Raw genomic sequence first — 23,159 nt, forward strand, 5'->3', positions numbered from 1 at the left:
AACTACTACTAAATTCATTAATTTCTTGGCTATAATCATCATGAGGGCTCCCCGTGGTCACCGTGGCTACAACTACACATTGCTTTGCCAGCTGTTTTGTGAACTTCTGAATAACAGCATGGTACTGCCTGTGATCTGCCTTTCTCTGTGGGCACTGGATGGCTTCACTTAATGCCTCCCATGAATCCCCTAATTGCCAAGTGAGGTGGCTATTAGCTTCTGTTAACTCGTCATGTGGGTTCTTGAGATTCTGCATCGCCAAGTCCACCTGGACAATACTTGCATACTGTTACGCATTATCACAGTAGCTTGGGTCACCTGTCAATGGAAAAGCTCAACATGATTCTGTAACTCTGATATCCTATCATTCTACCTCGTTATCTTTCCATCCTGAGAAAAAATAACCTCACAATCCTGCTCCACACAATACACAGCAGCATACATACTCAAACCCATTGTCCTATGCTTCTTAACCTTAAACCTTACACATCACTGCACCTTAAAATGGCACTCTCAGGTGTTACAAACAATCTGCTGGAGGAATTCAGCAGGTCGGGCAGCATCTGAGGGAGGAAAGGAACTGTTGACGTTTCAGTTTGAAACCCTGCATCAGGACTGTCAGGTGTTTGTTCAGACACTGTTTTGACAATGTTCACACCCTTCTCAGTCACGCTAACTTTAAAATCTCCCCAAAGATTCTCAGCTGGCATCTTGGTGTACTTTAAGGAGACACAATTGGAAAGCAAAAATAACATTTCACCAGGATTTATCAGTGATCCAGCAATGGCTGTCATGCCTGCTATGTTTTACACAACTTGTTTCTGAAAGAAAGAATATGCTGGGGATATGTAGCAATACACAAAAAGTGCTGGAGGAACTCAGTAGGTCAGGCAGCATCTATGGAGGGAAAGACTTCCTCGTAGGAATGCCTACCCTGAAGAAGTTTTCCTCTGTTTATTTCCCTCCATAGATGCTGCCTGATCTGCTGAGTTCCTCCAGCACTTTTTGTGTATTGTTCCAGATTCCAGCATCTGCAGAATTTTTTGTGTCTCTGCTGGGAATATGTTGAGTATTAAAGCATAGAAAAACAGTAGGCCATTCATCTCTTTGAGCTGCTCTGCTATTCAATACAGTTATGACTGTTCAACTGTATCAGTACCATATTCCCACTCTCTTCCCCTACCCTTTGACCTTATGTGTCTAGAAATCTATCTACCACATTAAATATATTCAGCAACTTGGCCTCTACAGCTGTCTACGGCAGAGTATTCCACAGACTCACCACCATCTGAGTGAAGAAACTTCTCCTTACTTCAGTCCTAAATGTCTTCCCTGACAACCCTCCCAATGCCGGCCAGGAGAAACTTCTCTCTACAGCCATCAGAATTTTCCATGCTTCAATGAGATATCTTCTCTTTCTGCTAACCTGGATGCCTAACCGACAGTCTCTCATACGATGGTTCTGCCTTCCCAGGAGTTAGTCTGATGACCTTTCTTACATTCCTTCAATGCTGAATGTATCCTTTTTTAGACAAGGAAACCAAAACAGCACACAATACTCCAGCTATGGTGTGCTGCTCCTCTACTCAAAACCTCTTGCAATGAAGGCCAAAATACCACCTGTCTTCTTAATTGTTTGCTGGACCTGTATATTTGTTTCAGTGACTGGCATAAAAGGCCAGGCAACATCTGTGCTGAGACAAACAGAGTTAACGTCCCAGTTCGACGATGCGCTATTTTTTGCAATTTAATACTTGGTTTCAGTCATTGGTCAAGTTCCACCTGGGTCATCACTGTAACACTTGACAATTCTTAGTTTTGTTTTACCTCCAGGAGCTAACTTAAGCCAAGTCAAAAGATTTGTTTGTGGTAACAACAAACCTCAAAGGGTGCAGGTTCCAATCTCTTCTGATGAAGGATCATTAACCTGAACCGTCCACTCTTTTGCCTCCTATTTATACTGCTTTACCTGCTAAGCTCTTCCAACATTTTCTGTTTTTGTTTCAGATTTCCAGCAGGTTTTGCTCCATGGGTACAGATTTATTAGTTATAAGTACAACTGGTTTACTAAGTTGCATCTCTTACAAAAACATTATTCAATGCCTGTTCCCTGCCCTCCGAGTGACTGTGGGGTGGTCCCTTTAGCCCCTGCTGTGACCTATTGACTGCAACTTTTCTTCCTCTTGGTCACTTTTGCTCTTTCTTGTTCCTTACATTTAAATGATCTTACTTTTCACAGCAACTGATGGTCTCCTAAGCTATCTCACCCTATCAGTCAACAGTACATCTTTATGTTTCAGTCATTATTAGCCCTGTTCCTTCTTTCTCTTATGTTCACTGTGTGCATGTTTAAATGATTCCTTCTTTAGCCCTTCCATGCAGTTTGTATTGTTTTTGACTTAACTGATGGCCATGCTTTGCTTCTAGACTTGAAACAATGTATATTAACTCCTTATTAACATTGCCTTAACAATCTATTGGAATATTGCTCTGTGACAACAATGATTAAGTTTCAAGTTTAAGTTTACTATCAGAGGCATATATCCCCAGGTATAAATGCCAAGAAAGTTCGCTTTTTGCAGCAGCAGCGTACATTACAAGACAAGGACAAACATAAGTTGACATAGACTTAAATTAATATAAACTACACATAACTTACATGACAAACTAAACTAAACATAACAACATTAGTGCAAGTTGAGAGAAAAAAAGGCACTAAGATAGATCAGAAACAATTCTACTTAAGCATAATACTGTAAAACGTCACATTATTCATTTAAGAACCCAAATATACTACATTTCATCTGGGGCAGTTGATGAAAATGTGGGGAGAATAAGTAGGATTAATGTAGGATCAGTGTAAATGGTCAGAGTGGACTTAGATTGTTTCCTGTTTCCATACTGTATCTCTATATGACTCCATGAGACATTAATTGTGAAATTACTTCTACAATTGTTGGACCATGCACATGTAACAAATAGACAATGCTTAGCAATAAAAAAAGCTCCTAAAATTCTAGCAACTGTGTTTAATACCAAATTCAACAGATTCTCAAATTGAATTATTTTCAATGACCTTTAATGAACTAATATTACACTTGGTTCAGCAAAATATAAGACTTTGTTCAAAAAATGAGTTTTTCAAAATGCTTCACATTTATTAAACCAATGAATCAACAGAGATACGCATATTAACTAACATTACATCATAATCAGCTACCAAAATTATAATATTTGAATTTCATATTATGTTACATGCTGTTGACTGATGAGGAGAGCTCATATCCCAACATGAATAAACTTCCAGTAGATCAAGCTTATAATAATCACTGGGACTCTGCCTTTCCTAAAAGGTGCCATCAGTAGAATCAGTCAGGGATCTAACCCATGCTCACATTCATCAGACCATTGCAGAGCACCAACCAAGATGAGCCTCAGGTCTCAGCACTGCGAGATGTCCGTAGGGGAATGCTGCCGGCTGGCACATTCCAGGCTGCAGGAGTACATGCTGAGGGATGCACTGAAGCTGGGCACAGCTAACGCAAAGGCTCGGTGGGGAAGGACTACAGTTTAGGGTTCTTCTGCCACTGGAGAGGGAGGGGCGGGGTCAGGGAGAAAGAACCCTAAATATTGTAAATACGGGACCGGGTAGTTTCCAGGGAGCCACACGTGTGGCATTGGTGCTGTTTTTCTCTATAAAAAGGCAACACTAATGAATGATCTGTACAAGAATGTAAAGGCTTGCACTGTTTTGTAATTGTATATAGCTTGTCTTTTATTATGAATAAAGTTTATTTTGTAAAAAAAAAATTCCTGTCCAGGCCAAGGGAAGGAACATCAAACACAAATTCTAGGCACTGAGTAACAAAATACTTTATTCTCAGATACTTAACAGCTGAGTCCTCGACACCAATCAAAATAGTTTCTCCGGAGGGGTTCTCTAAACATTCTATCCTTGTCCCTTTGTTCAACTTTTCTGGACAACTGAGAGTATAACTGGTTTCTGATACAGCAGGAAATAGCTTTTAAGTGCTGAGTTTTCCCAAAAAGAGGAAATCCCTTTTGAAACAGCAAACAGTGCTTCCTCCTGCTGTGCCAGAGCAATGCTCCCTGCAAATCAAACGTAGGGTAGGGACAGGTCTGGGAGTTGTCCCAGGCACAAGAAATTATATGCATTCTACCTGGAATTTAAAAAGTAACAAACAGTCTGGAGCCTACTCATGTACACCCATGCAATGCAAGCTCCCCTGATGAGTTCCATTCCTCCAAAAATTCAAGAGGATGCACTGTCCAAGTGCACCTCCAAGAAAAAAACCATTAATCAAACTTAGAAGGCCCATGAATTCCACTAATGGAAGTAAACCTCAGAGTACCATTAACTTGTGAGAAATTTTTCCTAGTCTCTAAGCTCCCAATATAGCACACTAGCTGTGTTTAAATTACTGATGATACTTTAAATGCTACTAAATGCAATACTTTTCTCTGTATTAGCTTTTGGAAATAGTAATGAAAGCTGTATAGGCTGCAACTCATAAAAATAACTGGCTCAAGATAGTAACAGAAAATGCTGGAGAATGGGAGTGGGGTGTAACCTCCATTCAGTCTGCAAGGGCAGCTCTGAGCTTCCAATTGCCTGTCACTTGTATTTGTCCAGCCTGACCTCTTTGTATTTGCCCTACTATGCTATTCCAATGAAGCTGAAAGTTAAGTTATCTTTTGTTTTAGACATGTTGTAGGCTTCAGGATCAATATTCATTTCAAAGGACATGAATAGCCAGTATTTCCTATTCAAGTCACCTGTGACATTAACTCAGCTTTCTTTCTCCTTACATGCTACCAAATCTGCTGCGTATTTCGAACATTCTCTTTTTCAGAGTTCCACAACAGCTATGCTCAGCATCTCACAGTTCCAGTATGTTTTGTTTCTTTTTCTCCACTGCTCTTATTCATCTCCCTCTAATTATTCTCCTCCAGGCAGATTCGCTTTGATCAACAGGAATTTATCACCCTCTCTTTGTCTGTTTGCTACTTTTCCAGTTCTGATAAAAGGTCATTGGCACAAAATGTTAATTCTGTTTCTCTCTCCACAGATGCTGCTTAATCTGCTGAGTATCTCCAGCATTTTCTGTTTTATTTCAGATTTCTAACACTTTCGGTTTTTTTCCTCAAGGTATTGTTTTGGCTTCTTTGAAAGATGCTCAAATTTCAAGAGATTTATATTATCTGACCAATCTATTTAAACAGGGTTGAAATGATAAAATAACATTAGCATTATATCAGCAGGCAAATCAAGCAGTTAATGGTACCTTGCAATTAACTGTCACGAAGTCTCAGTTTTCTGAAACTTCTGTCATTGCTGTGAGCCTTTTTTCTAGCTTCCTGAGATTGATGCATTAAACTTCGGGAAGCGTTCACATGGACCAGTTCCCTCTCCTCCATGAGAAAATGGGTTATCTTTAATCCAATCTAGCAATCCTAAAGAATTAAGATAACATACTCTTGCTACAGGAAGCTGTCAATTCTGATACTTTAATCTCAGTCAATTGATAAATTCATCAGTCATGATTATAGGCATCTAAATCATCCTGTGTATGTCTTTTAGTTATTCATGTGTTATTGTTTAGTATTACATAAAGTAAGGGATTAGTATCAATCACTTTAAATGTGTTATCATTAAACAATGGAGAATGCTTTGAAGAGCAAGACAATACCCTGATTGGAGTCAATACTATCTGTTGCCTTTTAACACTGGATAATATCTCTAATAAACTTTAAAGTAAAACATGCTTTTTGTTATTCCATTCCATATGCCTTACACAGCTGATGAAGGAGTTCTTCCTTCTCTTCTGACCGGAGGAAACTAGAGCGAGCAGTATTAAGGTTCTGTAAAATAAAACAATATGATATCTTCTTGCAACATAATGGTATTCCGTTATACAATTCTTCTCAACAGTTTTGTTTATGTGAAATTCTGAAAATACTTTCTGAGTTCCAGAGTTGTATGTTTACTCTTCTTTAAATGCTCCTTGGGTTAAAGTTAAGACAATTATTTTAAAAATCTTATTCATACCCTGGGCCTCAAGATTTGTTGAAGCAGGGTATCTTGCCGTATGATTCATTGTTGATATTCTGCTCCACCGTTCAACTTGAAAAATCATTGCATTACAAATGACTGAAATTGCAACCTAATTACTGAGCATTGGGCTCCAACAGGCTATCTGATTAATCTTTACATTTTTAATGACTAGAAAAAGAAAAGGAGGAATGATAAAGGAATTAGGGCAAATTCATCAAAATAGATAAAGAAATATTATAGAAAGGGAAAGAGAGATTGGATTAAGAGAAAAGAAGTAGAAAACTAAGACAGTGTCTTTTAATTTCAAATTTTCATACATACTGGGAACAATTTACTACTTCAGGAAAGCTTATCCAGCTGCTTTTTTCAGTGCAGAGTGGCTGAGCAACATTTCAGAAATGGTTGGCACTTTTGCTGTAAGGTTCCAGATCTATCGTCCTCTTGGAGACCTTTACATTTACGACAGTGAATGCTATGAAATTCACTGTTAATTTGGCAGTAAATTGTCTTGTTAGGCTTGATACTATCAAAATCAAGGCCAAAAATAACAATGAGGGTGGACTGAATTGTGGAAAAGTAGAAAACTGAAGTTTGGAAAGAATCAGATTAAAAACAGACCTAAAGATGAAAAATATATTTTATTTAAGTCTATAACACAGGATGAAGACACAACATACATTCAATTTTAAAAATTAAGCAAAATATAGGCCACACAGATTTAATTAAGAAATTGAAGAAACAAACCGGTAAAACTAAAATGAATGGTCATCAGTGGGAAAATATTCCATTGGCTGGAGTCACATTTTGCACAAAGATAGTTATGGTTTTTGCATGTCAATTTTTCCAGTCGTTTAGGAATTTCACAGGGCAGTATCTTTGGTCCAATCATCTTCAGTAGCTTCATTAATGACCTTCCTTCTATCATAAGATCTGAAATGGGGATGTTTGTGATGACTGCACAATGTTCAATTCCATCCATAACTTTTCAACAAATGAAGCAGTCCACACCTGCCTGCAGCAAGATCTAGGCAACCTTCAGGCATGGGGCTGATGAATGGCAAGCAATAGATGTGCCAGGTAATGAACATCTCCAAGGAAGAGTCTATTCATCTGATCTTGACATTCACTGACATTATCATTATTGCACTTCCCACCAACAACATACTGGGGTCACATTGACTAGAAACAGCTAGACCAGCCACATAAAAAACACGGCTACAAGAACATCTACTGCATTCAATTCCGGTCGCCCCATTATAGAGAGGATGTGCAGGCTATGGAAAGGGTGCAGAAGAGGTTTACCAGGATGCCTCCTGGATTAGAGGGCATGTGCTATAAGGAGAGGTTGGACAAAGTTGTTTTGTGTTCTCTAGAGTGGCTGAGGCTAAGGGGAGACCTGATAGAAGTTTATAAGATTAAGAGAGGCATAGATAGAATAGATAGCCAGTATCTTTCTCCCAGGATCAAAATGTCTAATACTAGAGGGCACACATTTTAGGTGAAAGGGGTAAGTTCAAAGGAGATGTGAGGAGCAAGTAGTTTTACATAAAGAGTGGTGGGTACCTGAAATGCACTGCCAGGAGTGGTAGTGGAGGCAAATACGATAGAGGCGTTTAAGTGGCTCTTAGATGGGCACATGAATATGCAGAGATTGGAGGGGTATGGACCTTGTGTAGGCACAAGGCACTAGTTTAGTTTGGTGTTTTCCAACTAGTTTAATCAGTTCGGCACAACATCGTGGGTGGAAGAGCCTGTTCCTGTGCTGTACTGTTCTATGTTCTAACAGGTCAGAGGCTGGGTATTATGCAGTGAGTCACTCACCTCCTCACACCCTAAAGTCGTTCCACCACCTGCAAGCGCAATTCAGCAACATGATGGAATAATGCTTAATGAAGTCAGCTCCAACAACTATCAAGAAGCTAAACATTATGTAGAACAAAGCAGCCAGCTTGACTGGCACCCTATCCACCATCCTGAACTTTCATTCCCACCACCACAGGTTGCAGGCACAGTAGTGCAGAGCAGACACGGCAGTGTAGCGGTTAGCGTAACACTTTACAGCGGCAGAGACCCGGGTTCAATTCCGGCTGCTGTCTGTAAGGAGTTTCTACGTTCTCCCCGTGTCTGCGTGGGTTTCCTCTGGGTGCTCCGGTTTCCTCCCACATTCCAAAGACGTACGGGTTAGGAAGTTGTGGGCATGCTGTGTTGGCGCCGGAAGCATGGCGACACTTGCGGTCTGCCCCCAGAACACTCTACGCAAAAGATGTATTTCACTGTGTGTTTCGATGTACATGTGAATAATAAAGATCTTATCTTAAAATGCACTACAGTTACTTGTCAAGGGTACTCTGACAGTGCCCTCTAAGTTGCATACCATTCCAACTTGGAAATACATCACCAACCTGTCATTGTTAATGAGTCTAAATCCTAGAACTCCCTACCCAGCAATACTCTAGCAATACCTTCAGCAGAAGGACTGCTGTGGTTTAGGAAGCTCACTACCACCTTCCCAAGGGCATTTAGGAATTGGCAATAAATACTGGCCTTGCCAATGTCACCCAGATCTGACAAAATTAATTAAAAAAGTAAAACATTGGAAAAAAAACTTCTCAGCCTGAGAAAACAAGTATGTAGAGAAAACCAGTTCACCTAGCAAGCTGAGTGAAATGTGAGAAAAATAGGGAGACAATCTGTTGAGGACCGAAAGAGAGATTAAAAAATAACAATTTCATTAAACAGTCAGGTTTATATAAGAGATAAAATGGATAAAACTATATAATTTAGCCAGTATTCTCTTAGGAGATTAACCTTTAACCCCTCCCAAGCTTTCTTATTGTATATATTAATGCAAGTGGATCATAAATCCCCATCCAGACATATGTTGCTTCTCTGTCACCTGAGTCTCTCCCCACATTTACTATTTTGGATATCTGACCTTCTTTTTCATCCCTTCAGTCTCTCAGTTAAACTATTTATAGTGCAGGACCCAAAAGAGCTATGCATTAATTTCCTCATTGAGACTGTATGGATAAGCCTTTATGCTGAGTGACTACTCAATGTCAGTGATCCTAACATATACTTAAATTTCTACAATTCTCTCATGCCAAATCTTTCTACCACACTACCTTCACCCTTCACTTAATTTCTCTCAACCCCACTGATGATCATTCCTTTTACCTCATTCACTCATGGAACCTCTCAACTCCCTCATCTTGCTTATCACCTCCACTATCTGAACCCAACTTTACTATCCTGATAAAGAAACTCTTCCCCTACTCCATCAGTAATTCACTCTTACATGCAGTCAGACTTCACCACAACATATCTGTAAAATTAAAAATTCTACCATTAAAATGGAATTCATGAATCTATTATATATAGAGGTTAATAAAGAATTTGCAATGACGAGATTCTAAGAAGGAAATAAATATCAGCAGATTCTAGGACCAGGGAACAAGCACGCATCTTAAAATCCTTAAGGAATTATAGGTGGAAATTAGTGATGCTTGTGATGTTCAGAGTTTCATAAGTATAAGATAAACATCTGAGGATGGATGAGGTTGAGGACTGGAGAATACAAATGCAATTCTAATGAGGAGTTAAGAGCAACTATGGCAATTACACCTCAGTTAGCTAAGCAGAGAAGGGAACATACTTTGAGGCATCCTAAATTATGGCATTAGTGGAGATTTAATGATTGCAAATATCAAAGGAGGCAGCCAGCATGTATTTAGATGTAAAGTCATCTCACAGGGATGCATGGTGGGGTAGTAAACCATTGAACATGGATAATTCAGGCAGTGATCTGTATGAAACAGGACCAGACTAGTTTACGAAGCTTCTTGTGTGTGAATAACCAGCACAGATTCACAATCATGAATCACACTTTGACTACTGTGTAAGTTAATGGGTGATCATTAGTAACAACTATCAAATTAAATGCTTCTGATTTCCATTGGAACCACCTGAATTTTGCTCTATCTGAACCATTTTGATTATGAATGTAAGCCTTATATAATAAAGTAGTATCATTCCTATGGTTCACTCATTGTGGAATGCAACATTACAATCTCTAGTGTCACTAGTATCTGTATTAAGTGAAAGAACTTGTGCGGGGAATTTCCTTAGGGATTGTACTAGTTGGCCATTAAAACTCTGGATAAGTCACACAAACAACCATCAATCAGAAGTCCCCAAGGAAATTCCTGGTGAAATGCTCTAATTTTTGAATACAGAATTTTGCCTATTTTATGTTGTAATATATGACCAGAGTAAAGCACCTGGCAAATAATTATGGGTTAGTGAAGACAAGACTCTTTGCATTTCTTACTGACTTAGTACTCAACACACAGTAAGATATCAAGCAGAGATTAATCATCAAAATCCTGTTCAAGATATAAGTAGCTTTCATCATCTGCAGTTTTCTAGCTGGTTTCAACAATAACCGCCACAAATTGTATTAAAGTGGTGCCTTTAACACAGAGAAATGCCCCATGAGATAAATGCATTACCAAACAACATGACACTGACCCATAAAAGGAGAAATTTGAGCAGATAAACAAAGTTTGGTCAAAGTGGTAGCTTCCAAGGAACAAGAGGGAAGAAAGTTGGAGAAGTTTATGCAATGAATTTAAGGTCTTAGCATCTGAATCACAACTATTCAGGAGTGCCCAAGAATAACTAAGGGGAGAAGTATAAAGGCGAGGGATTCAGCAGTAGAGGGTTGGGCAGTGTCAGATAATGTCAAGAAGCTAAAGGCACATAGTCTTAGTATGGCATTGACTTGTGTTCCAAAGCTCTTCTCATAAAATGCTGGTTATGAGATATTTAAGATATTAATTCATTAGTCACATGTAAATCGAAACACACTGAAATGCATCTTTTTGCATTACTGAGAATGTGCTGGGGGCAGCCCGCAAGTATTGCCACTCTTCCGCAACGTTTGCTTCAGTTTCAGACACTTGACAGGGAACAGAGTCTGTGGCAGGAACTGCAAACAAAGGTTACATGTTTCCCAATATTTAAATGGTGGAAATTTCAGCTCATTCAATGTCGCACATCAGGCAAACAATGGTGAGACACAAAAGACTGCAGGTATGGGAAGAACTGGAGCAACAAACAATCTGTTGGAGGAACTCAGCGGGTCGAGCAGCATCTGTGGAGGGGGGGGGGAAGGAATTGTCAACAATTTGAGGTGAAACCCTGCATCAGGGCAGGGTTGGTTTAGGGTTTCAACCCAAACAATAGCAAGTATCTTCAGCATCCTAGCAAAAACTGACACAGGCCAAGCACTGTACGCCTTTGATTTCTGGGGTTATGTAAATTTGCAGCAGCAGGCCCATTACCAAAGTAGCCATTGACTTGCATTCATAAAACCCCAAAGTGTTTAGAGCCATAATATTTTGGAAGACATTGCCAAGGATCAGCATGGAGATGAGTAATAGGGAAAGAAGGAATGCATCCGTAAGAGGCATCAGAGGTAATATTGAATGCACTGGCTTCCTTTACAAAATAAATATCTGTTAAAAGAATACATTGATTTGTTGTAAATGCCTATAAAAGCAGTTGTGTGTGATTTGCACATTCCCTGAGCGAGGCTAGTTGCTGTGGTGATGTCAAATATCAAAGGGTAGATCAGCAGTACTGCAACAACTTTTGAAGATGTATTCACAGAAGAATGTTTGGTATTATTGGCTGACCAGTTCGATCAATAAAGGTTGCACTGAACCCATAAGTAAGTAATAGAATTAACTTATATCAACAGTAAATAAGAGACATTTCTTTCCACTTACCATTGCCATGAATTCTGCTTCTGAAAAGTTCATGTACTCTGCGGCTATGATATAATCAGTGTGTATTGTTGAATTGAAAACTAATGGGTCATCTGTATTGAGCGAAAAGTTTGCTTTATCTCTTTTGAATCTGTAAAATAAATCCAGCGCCATAAATTAACAGATTATGAACATTTTATCACACTGTCTCAAAGGTGATTTATTAATAAAGTACAGCTACTTGGTTGCATTGAAGAATATATCTGGAAGAATTTATATTAACATTCTATTTTTAAAAATCAATTCAGTTTGGAACATTACAGGTTCTAGTGTGTTGCACCTTGTCCAATCTGTAACCTAACTCCATCCAAATGTGTCTTAATACCAGTGGGTAGCCAAAATCCACTGATCAAAAGTTTAAAATGGTTACTCGAGTACCCTTGTGAAAAAAATATTTCCTAACTTCTCTAATTAATAGCTTGCCTCTCTGAATTTATGGTTATGCTACCAATTATGGATGCTCCCACCAGGAGATAAAGCTTTTCTATTTATCCTAATATTTCATACAGAGGAGGCATAATTAAAGGAAGCCACCACCTGTGGAATAGAATGAAAAATCTGAGGAGGAAGCAGTCTGCTGCATTTTTCATAGTTTACTACAATTTAACAGCATCATTACAGAGACTTGGGCACTTTCCATTTACAACATTGGGCAATAAGACTTGGTCTGCCATTTCCAGTGGGAAGTAGATGCAGAAAGATAAACAGCTTTCACTTTTTGTTACGAGTGGTTTGAAAGTCAGTGTTTCCAGGTCCACAATTTCCTGCGTGATATTCCCTAAAAAAGTTAGGATTATCAGAGTCTGAATTGACTCAAAAACAAGAGAACTGCTATCTAAAATGAGAAATAACATTAACAAGTGGAGTATTTGCATTCATGCTCAAAGTAGAAGAATGGATTAAACTGCAAAGTGTTAAGAATTAAGCAGACTGTGTGCCAGACTACTGAAAGGTGTTCAGGCACACATGCAATATCTGTCAAGAGAAAGCAGGCTGATGATGTGAATAAACTGATCACTGTTTTTATGGAGTGACTCTTTTACATGATTGAGTGGTTGGGTTTGGATGTAGATGGGGAAAGAAATCTTGGAAAAAAATACAAATGCATTGGGAAGATGTGAAAGATTGGCTATTACAGAGACTTGGCTGTCACAAGGGCAGGATTGGCTGCTTGATGTTCCAGGGTTTAGATGTTTCAAAAGGGATAGGGAAGGAGGTAAAAGGGAGAGGGAGGGGGAGTGGCTTTGCTAATCAGGGATAGTATCACAGTGCAGAAAGGGAGAACATCGTGGGGGGATGGTCTACTGAGTCAATGTGGGTGGAAGTTAGAAACAGGGAGGAAGCGATCACTCTGTTGGGAGTATTCTATAGGCCCCCCAGTAGCCACCAGGATACTGAGGAACAGATAAGTAGGCAGATTTTGGAAAGGTGCAAAAATAACTGGGTTGTCGTTATGGGAGACTTAAACTTCCCAAATGTTGATTGGCACCTCCTTAGTGCAAAAGGTTTAGATGGGGTAGAATTTGTGAGGCGTGTCCAGAAAGGATTCCTGACACTGGATGTGGACAGACCAACTAGAAGTCATACTGGATCTAGTACTCAGCAATGAACCTGGTCAGGTGACAGATCTGTCGGTGGGTGAGCATTTCGGAGATAGTGACCACAACTCCCTGACCTTTCGCATAGCCATGGACAGGGATAGGAGCAGACGATATGGGAATTTTTTTTAACTGGGGAGGGCTAATTACGACAGTATTAGACAGGATCTTGGGAGCATAAATTGGGAACAGATGTTCTCAGGGAAAGGCACAGAAGAAATGTGGAGGGTGTTTAGGGAACACTTGCATAGAGTTCTGGATAGGCTTGTCCCACTGAGACAGGGAAAAGATGGCAGGGGAAAGGAACCATGGTTGATAAGAGAGGTGAAATATTTAGTCAAGAGGAAGAAGGAAGCATACTTGAACTTTAGGAAGCAAAAATCAGGCAGGGCTCTTGAAAATTATAAGGTTACAGGAAGGAGCTTAAGAAGGGACTTAGGAGAACTAGAAGGGGACATGAGAAGGCCTTAGTGAGTAGAATTAGGGAAAACCCCAAGGCGTTCTATACGTATGTGAGGAACAGGAGGATGACTAGAGTGAGGGTAGGACCGCTTAGGGATAAAGGGGGAAAATGTGCCTAGAGGCAGAGGAGGTAGGGGAGGTCCTTAATGAATACTTTGCTTCAGTGTTCACTAGGGGAGAAATTTTAGCTCAGGAAATGTGACCTGCAATGGATGTTATTATACTGCTATCTCTCTTCAGCAGATAACTAACACTGGTCAATGAGACGTTCATGGAGAAAGAAGGGCAAGGTACAACTTTAAGGTGGCCACATAAAGGAATTACCCAGGAGGTTGAAAACTACTTAATTATATAATGATGATTAGAATATAAAATTCTATACTATAAAATATAGTTAATACAGAGTCCACGAATACTTTGAAAATGTAAGTAAGTAGTTGTTAATAAATTGGGATATTAAAGAAGAGCAAGTAAAAGGCATTGGACTAGATTCTTTCTTTAGAAAAGGATTCTAATGATTGCAGATAATCCTTAATGGCCAGTTTACAATCTAATAAAGGACCTTGATTCAAGAAGTTCACCAGGGCTGCATCATGTGATCAGGTCAAACACAGAAATGTCTCACTGACCCCTGCAGCCCAATAACAAAAAAATAAACTCATTCACGTCACTTGCAGAGGTAAGAAATGGATAGTAGACAAATTCTGTTCTTGTAATACCTTTGAATATGATTAAAAATGCTACACATCAAATAAACAAGATGTAAAAAGACTTACGTAACAATTGGATGCTTTGTGTAGTCAGGATCACAAGCTCCAGTGAGAACACTTGAGCAGGGGCATGCCTTTTGATAAAAAGCAAAAACATAAATAGCAAAAATGTTCAAGTACAACTTTAATATATATGTCATTTATATTGTATAGAAGGTTGGCTGTCAATCAATCAAAAAATAATCACAATTAAATGCGAGATTTAAAAACAATAATCGCGAGTTATTCATTCCATTGTCAAATTACAACAGGATAATAATAGTTTTAAATGATCCAATGGAAAATGCTTGCCTATATAACTTCTAAGGACATAATTTGATTGCTTAGTGCCACTGATTATGTCCCTACATCAAATTGCATGCATTTCTTGTCCTCTTATCACAGGAAGAAAATTATTATTCATGAAAATCAAATACACATATGAAGTTAATTCTGAGAAGCTTAAAGGTTGTAGTAAGACCATAAGATACAGGAGCAGAATAAGGCTATTCAGCCCATCAAGTCTGCTCTGCCATTCAATCATGACTTTTTTTTTCAACCCCATTCTCCCACCTTCTCCCCATAATTCTTAACCCCCTTACCAATCAAGAACCGATCAATTACTGCCTTAAGTACACTGAATGATCTGGCTTCCACAGCCCTCTGTGGCAATGAATTCCACAGATTCACCACCCTCTAGCTGAAGAAATTCCTCCTCATCTCAGTTTTAAAGAGACTTCCCTTATTCTGAGGCTGTGCCCTAGGATCCAGTTCCTGTCAAGAAGTACAGACCATCCCCAGCTTAAGAACACCCAACTTATGGTGACCCCTACATAAGAATGAGCTCCCATAATGTTATTAAATTCAAAAGTCCAAGATACATACATACGTTTGTTCCTATGGACAGCAGAACTACTTTTCTCTCTCTCTCCACTTTTATTAATTGTTTTTTCTTATCAGTCATACGTGCTTTTCATGCCATTCATTATAATACTGTGGGGGTTTAGTTAATATACTGTATTGAGTGATGTTTGTGTATTTTCCAATTTGTGGACAAAATCGACTTAAGGACGTATGTAAAAACCGAACCCGTTCATTACCTGGCCATGGCCTGTACAAGTTTTTCTGTCATTGATCAAACTGAAACTTTTAAGATGGCAAGAGGTGGGTTGAACTGAAGGAGGCAAATTGTTCAGTCCAACAAAGGGTTCAAATAGCAGGGACACAGTTTGAAAATTCAGAATTAAGAAGGAAGCTGAAATAAAGTATGACCCCTGGACCTTAACCATAGTCAATACCTGACATAATAATAAGACATCATCTTCTCCAACAGACTGGTAAAGTGGTTGAAGAATCTCACTGCTGCTGTGGCTCTTACCTTGGATTCAGGACCAACTCCACCTCACAGCCTGGGGAAGAGGAGGAGGAGTAGGGGTATGGAGAAGCCATGTTGTCACACTGCAGTTGGCTGACTGCTTTTCTCCAGATGCAAGGACTCACGGTTGAAGCTGTGCATACACCACAGGAGTGAGTTATCTGCACCATAAGCCTCTCAAGAGCCTTGAACACTGCACATGGGCAGTCTGCTCCATCCAATCCTCTGCTACTCAGGCTTGGCTGCTTTGTTACAAATACGTTCAGCATTGAATTGCTTGGCTAAAAATATGACAACAACTTTTTTTTGCATTTATTTTAAAGTTGCTTTTTTTGCTGTGATCCGTGCAATTAATGAGGTGTAAAACATGTTAATTTGCATTTGGGTCAATCCTGTCGGTCAATGTCAAATAATTGACAGCTCTTGGCAGAAGCATGTTTTAGAGCCATAGAGTTATACAGTCCAGAAGCAGGCCCCTTGGCCCACCACGTCCATGCTGACCTCTGACCCATTTACACTAATCCCCTTTGCCTGCATTAGGACTGTATCCTTCTAAGCCTTGCCTATTCAAGTGTCTGTTTAAATGTCTCTTTTCTTACCTCAAAGTGGATTTGCTTGAGGAGTAATTCCTTATAGAGCAAGGGATCCTTAATTATTGAGTATCCATGGCCAATTCTTTCAGCCTTTAAAAGTTCCACAGCCTTTAAAAGAAATAATTTCAAGAAAAAGACATATTACCCTTCGGAATATCTACTGTGGAATAGCGAACAGGTGTACACAAAGAACTTGCAAGTCAATCTGAAACCTCAATTCTTAGAAATTCCATCACATAATGCAATAATGTCTATTTCAAAGTTGTTTCATGACTCTCTCAAAACTTAACTAGGTATTTCTGGGCTTGAGCCACTCTGGTGCCTTGGTGTACTTATGGAGCATTGCAGTGGAACTAGGATCATTTAGTTCCAGGAATGACCAGCAATGGTCATCTGTTCTCCCAAATGCAGGACAGATCTTATACTCCTATCAGATTAGTCAGTTGCCCCGCTGTACTGCACCAAAACTTGCCCTGAAATTTCAATCCTGAACCTCTATGCTGCCACCCCAATCGTGATCACCTGAACCCAACACAATATGTTCCCTTGCAGTTGCCCGAGTCCCAGGTCATGAACCACAACCACCTCCCACCCCCCCAATCTGCCATCCAAGACCTAATATCTAGATAAGCTGCCCCCACAGTCTACTGAATTTCAAAGCCCCTCCCCAAAATTTGCTGCCTCTGCAATCACCCATGAAGAAGGTGCCTGACGCATTGATTTGCCACATCTTTCCCATCCCACTAACAACATTCAACAGTGCTAGTAACTCCAATCACACCCACCATCACCCCCCTTCCCCAACACAACTGGCCTTGGAACTTCCGGCCATCCTGTACCCAGCCTTTGAACAGTCTTGAACTCAAAAATGTGCCACGGCCTATCCCAGCTGAACTGTGCAGCAGAAGACCAACAACTGAAGTGATCACTGGCATCCCGTCACTTTGTCCATTAGTGCATCCAATTACGTGCTTTAAAATTTCTTGGCAAAATTGTTTTCGAGCAGTACACGTGCATAGAAATGGAGAAAATGTGGAGGTTAATATTTTGGAAATGAAGGGAACTATTCATGTTTAGAATTAGCGCTATATTCAACATATCTGCACCATCCTCTTACTTTATACCAAAACATCCAAAGATAGATTAGATTATCTTTTATCTTGTGGCCGTGCACCAGCCACTGCATGTTTGCCGATGTAACAACAGGGAATGCATTTCAAAGCAAATAATTGCACGTGAAGGCAATTTAAAACATCACAAAGACAGGCTGAATGGTCACCTCCTCTATATTTACCTTGGACAGCTTTATTTTCTCATCTATTTTCTAACTGCAGAAAATAGTATATATTCTGGAGTGTGCACACCAACAGTAAGAAAGATCTTAATTGCATGGATTTTCCCAATGAGAGTACCATTTTCATTTGAAATATAATCCTCAAAATTGCAAAGTTGTAAATTGTTTTTCCACTTTCAAAGTAATTTTCAGCTTTCTCCATTTTCTTTCACTCACTCCCTCAAAGATAAGCAAGCTGCTTGGTATTGGTATTGGTTTATTACTTGTGCCAAGGTACAGTGAAAAACTTGTCTTGCATACCGTTCATACACATCAGTTCATTACACAGTGTATCGAGGTAGTACAGGGTAGAACAATAACAGAATACAGAGCAAAGTGTCACAACTGCAGAGGAAGTGCACTGCAGGTAGACAATAAGGTGCAAGGTCATTGTGAGGTCAAGAGTCCATCTTATTGTATAAGGGAACCGTTCAATAGTCTTATAACAGTGGGATAGAAGCTGTCCTTGAGCCTGGTGGTATGTGCCTTCAGGCTCCTGTATCTTCTGCCTGATGGAAGAGGGGAGAAGAGAGAATGTCCGGAGTGGGTGGCTGCTTCACCAAGGCAGCGAGAAGTATAGATAGAGTCCATGGAGGGGAGGCTGGTTTCCATGATTTGCTGGGCTGTGGCCACAACTCTCTGCAGTTTCTTGTGGTACCAGGCAGAACAGTTGCCATACCAAGCTGTGATGCATCCAGTTAGAATGCTTTCTATGGTGCATCGATAAAAGTTGGTGAATGTCAAAGGGGACATCCGAATTTCTTTAGCCTCCTGAGGAAGTAGAAGTGCTGGTGAGCTTTCTTGGCCAATGCGTCTATGTGGTTGGACCAGGACAGGCTATTGGTGATGTTCACTCCCAGGAACTTGAAGCTCTCAACCCTCTGGACCTCAGCACCATTGATGTAGACAAATGTAAGTGCACCACCCCACTTCCTGAAGTCAACAACCAGCTCTTTTGTTTTGCTGACATTGAGGGAAAGGTTGTTGTTGTGACACCATGTCACTAAGCTCTCTATCTCCTTCCTGTACTCTGACTCATCGTTATTTGAGATATGGCCTACTACGGTGGTATCTTCTGCAAACTTGTAGATGGAGTTAGAGCAGAATCTGGCCATGCAGTCATGAGTATGTAGAGAGTGGAGTAGGGGGCTGAGGACGCAGCCTTGTGGGGCACCAGTGTTGACAATAATCATGGTGGAGGTATTGCTGCCTATCCTTACTGATTGCAGTCTGTTGGTCAGGAAGTCAAGGATCCAGTTGCAGAGGGACGTTTTGAGTCCCAGGTTTTGGAGTTTGGTGATGAGTTTGCTTGGAATTATAGTATTGAAGGTGGTGCTGTAGTCAGTAAACAATAGTCTAATGTAGGTGTCTTTACTGTCCAGATGCTCCAGAAATGAGTGTAGGGCCAGGGAGATGGCATCCACTGTAGATCTGTTCCGGCGGTAGGCAAATTGCAGTGGGTCGAGATTGTCTGGGAGGCTGGAGTTAATGCGTGCCATGACTAGCCTCTCAAAGCACTTCATGACAGTGGATGGCAGAGCCACCAGGCGGTAGTCATTAAGGCATGTTACCTTGTTGTTCTTAGGTACCACTATGATAGTGGTCTTCTTAAAACAGTGGGAACCTCAGATTGAAGCAGGGAGAGCTTAAATATGTCTGCAAATACCTCGGCCATCTGATCAACACCATATCTGAGGACGTGGCCAGGGACACCATCCAGGCCAAATGCTTTCTGCAGGTTCACTCTCTGGAAGACTGATCTTATGACCTCAAAGATGACCACAGATTCAGGTGTATTGGAGGCTGTCAGGGTGGGTGGTGACAAACCAATCCCCTTCTGTTCAAAACAAGCATAGAATTCATCAAGCTCATCACGAAGGGATGTGCTGTTGTTGACTATGCTGCCCGACTTCATTTGTAGCTATCTCTGATAGCTTTACGGAGGTCGTATCTTGATTTCTTGTAAAGGCCAGGGTCACCTGATTTGAATGCTGCAGTCCTTGACTTCAGTAGGGAGTGGATCTCCCAGTTCATACATAGTTTCTGGTTTGGGAACACCCGGATTGTCTTCCTTGGTACACAGTCCTCAACACACTTGCTGATAACGTCCCTGATGATGGTGACATACTCATCTAGGCTGGCAGCTGAGACTTTGAACATGGACCAGTCCACTGACTCAAAGCAGTCATGTAGGAGCTCATCTGCTTCCTCAGACCAGCACTGCACGACTCTCTGTACTGGATCCTCCCATTTCAGTTTCTGTTTGTATGCAGAGAGGAGCACAGCCTGGTGGTCTGATTTACCAAAGTGAGGGGGAGGGGTGGCTTGGAAGGCATCTTTGATGGTTGTATAGCAATGGTCAAGGGTGTTGGCACCCCTGGTGGGACAGGAGACTTGCTGGTAGTATTTTGGTAACACACCCTTGAGGTTGGCCTGGTTGAAGTCACCTGCAATAATGAAGAGGGCCTCAGGGTATCCTGCTTCAAGGCTGTTGACCACAGAGTATAGTTCATTGAGTGCAGGCTTTATGTCTGTCTGGGGTGGGATGTAGACTGCCATCAGGATAGCTGAAGTCAACTCCCATAGCAGGTAGAATGGTTGACACGTCACCATTAGATATTCCAGGCTGGGTGAGCAGGAGCTCGCCAGGACCGTCATGTCCGAGCACCATGAGTTATTGATTAAGAAGCAGACCCCTCCGCCTCTAACTTTGCCTGAAGACACTGTACGGTCCATTTGGTGGATTGAGAGGCCCTCAGGTTGTGTGGCACTTCCATGCTTAGCCAGTGTACTATTCAGCTGGGCCTGATACACTTGCAAAAGTCCCTGTCCTCTGCGATCACCCCCACCCCCACCCCCACCCCCCAATGATGATACTGGAGAGTAAGGAAGAAGCAAGTTAATGTGACACAGACTATGCATGTGAAGCACAGGATTTGGTGAGAGGCATGGTGCAGATGCGCAAGGGAGGCCGGTGCAGGGGTGAGATGACCCTGCTATGGAGGTGACTAATTTGGGGTGTGGGGTTAAGGGTAGAGGTTAGGGAAGAAGTGGTCAGGGAGCTGGTCAGGGGCAGGACATTGTCAGCAGGGTGGGTGGTGAATAATCAATAATTTGAAAACTTGACAAACCTTCCTGGAAGAAGATGGAACCTGCCTACTCCCAAGCAATGACCCAATTAAGTATTGGCCTATTAGCTAACATCAAGACAGGCCTCAACCTTCCAGTTAAGTGATACTTCAGCATTCAATGCCCACGCCACTCAAGTGATGTCAAAATAAGCATTGCATGATGTTTGACATCAATGTGCAATGACCTCTGTTCATCTTTCCACATCAATGACTGAAATGTATAACTCTTCTTCTATAACCTTACCTCACGAATTACTTGTGGAGGTGAAGCTTCTCCAGCATGGACAGTACGATGAACACCATATTTCACAGCCATCTGGAGTGGGGCAAGAAATAAAATCAAAGTTACAGGGAATTATGTTTAACATTACACCAGCAGGTAATGGCTCATGTTTGTATTCTGTTTGTAGCCAATGGCACACTACCAGAATCTCAACCATGCATTTTTCATGTATGAACCTAGACAATCTTAGGTCATCCTACAATGGAGCACTCCAAATTCATGTCTGCCCATACACAAGCACTTTCTAGAAGGATCCATTAAAGAGAGTGATCATTTGCTGATTTATGTTCATGCTAGCCTGTATTTCCAAAACTAATTGTATCTCATTGATATTCTGGCTGAGACCAGATACTAGCCAGCAGAATTGGGCTTGCTGGTCTGAAAGCTTACAGCACACTGAGGTACCTATAAGATCATCTGAGGAGCTTTTCTGTTCTGCTTTTAGGTGTGCAAAGTCAGCTCCTTTCCAGTGCACAGTTGGTATAAATTCAGCATTACCTAACTAAGATGTGGGCTTTCTTTCCCACAATTTCCATAGATGTGTCCTGTCAACTCAGTTTTTGCTATTTCATCTTTTGTAAATGCGGTAACAAACTGCACAAACTGTGAGAACTACAAAATTGGACACCTCTCATATTATGTTCTGGCTGTTATCAAGAATGGAATAAGGCTGAAAATCTGGGCTGTATACCAGTGCAGAGCGACTGATAAAACATTATATTTTCAGGAATCAATTGGTTTTGAGGTAGTTATTTCTAAAAATTGTTTATAAAACATGCCCAGCCAAAAATCTTGAATTTCATGATGATCCCTGTAGTTCCTTAACAGTGCAGCTCTATCAGTCTCATCTACTGCACTCTAATACTTCCCCCAAATATAAGTATGACATCTATCTGATCTACTATAATATATTCCTCAGAGCTCTCTTAATTCTCAGGGTTCACTATCTTCAGAGAGCACCTCCTCATAAGCTTTAGGGTGTGAAAGTCAAATACTCCAAATAAAAACAGAATATCCTAGAAGGCAGCATCTGTGGAAAGAGAAACAGAGTTAACATTTTAGGTCCAAGACCCTTCATCAGAACTGGAAACAAAAACAAGTTAGTTTCAGGCTTCAGTGTTTCATGTACTTCGACAGCACAAGACTTGCTGGTTTTAATTGCACTGCCCTGAGATTGATGCCTTGCTTCAGGAGGACATTACATGTAGCTCTCAAGTCAATATAAAATGCCCTGGTTGTTCTTGCAACAATATATTCTTGTAAATACATCTACTGGTCGCTCTTCTCAAACAGTTGACCTCATTTGGCACATGGCACATTGTTTTCAGTCAGTACTCTGAGTCTGAACCCTGTCTCTGATTTGCATGGGTAATTTCGTTCACCTATTGGACATTCAATGTCCTCTTCATTATGCAGGTTTTAGAAAAAATATTTACCTACCTACACAGCATGCACTTTTCCCCATACTCAAGCCATTTATTTTCCAGCCACTTATGTTGCCCGCTACCATGATAGCAACATCAAAGTTGAGTTTATTGTCATCTGCACAAGTACATGTATGCATAAGTGCAATGAAAAACTTACTTGCAGCAGCATCATAGGCACATCACATCATAAAAATAAGCAGCATTCATGAGAAAAACATAAACTAAACAGAAATTATACATAATTTTTAGAAGAAAAAAACACAATTAGAACAAAAAGTAAAAGTCAATTTTATTACAAAGT

At 40.5% G+C, this 23,159-nt stretch overlaps 1 protein-coding gene across 2 annotated transcripts in view; it reads right to left on the minus strand.

The window, feature by feature from the left end:
* Nucleotides 1-3,133: 3,133 nt before the first annotated feature.
* The window catches only part of LOC127574240 (adenosine deaminase-like), a 36,220-nt gene continuing 16,194 nt past the window's right edge, over nt 3,134-23,159 (minus strand). The window contains exons 7-11 of one of the 2 annotated variants that reach the window (XM_052023067.1): nt 21,393-21,464; nt 16,691-16,792; nt 14,744-14,811; nt 11,869-11,998; nt 3,134-5,883 (exon numbers count right to left, since the gene is read on the minus strand). In XM_052023067.1, the coding sequence (XP_051879027.1) occupies nt 5,794-5,883; nt 11,869-11,998; nt 14,744-14,811; nt 16,691-16,792; nt 21,393-21,464 (462 nt within the window). In that variant the 3' untranslated portion in view covers nt 3,134-5,793. Of the gene's footprint in view, nt 5,884-6,922; nt 7,007-11,868; nt 11,999-14,743; nt 14,812-16,690; nt 16,793-21,392; nt 21,465-23,159 lie in introns of those variants that run through there. The other variant, XM_052023068.1, reaches the window with a different exon arrangement.

This window comes from Pristis pectinata, chromosome 9 (assembly GCF_009764475.1).
Source record: "Pristis pectinata isolate sPriPec2 chromosome 9, sPriPec2.1.pri, whole genome shotgun sequence".
Lineage (NCBI taxonomy): Eukaryota > Metazoa > Chordata > Chondrichthyes > Rhinopristiformes > Pristidae > Pristis > Pristis pectinata.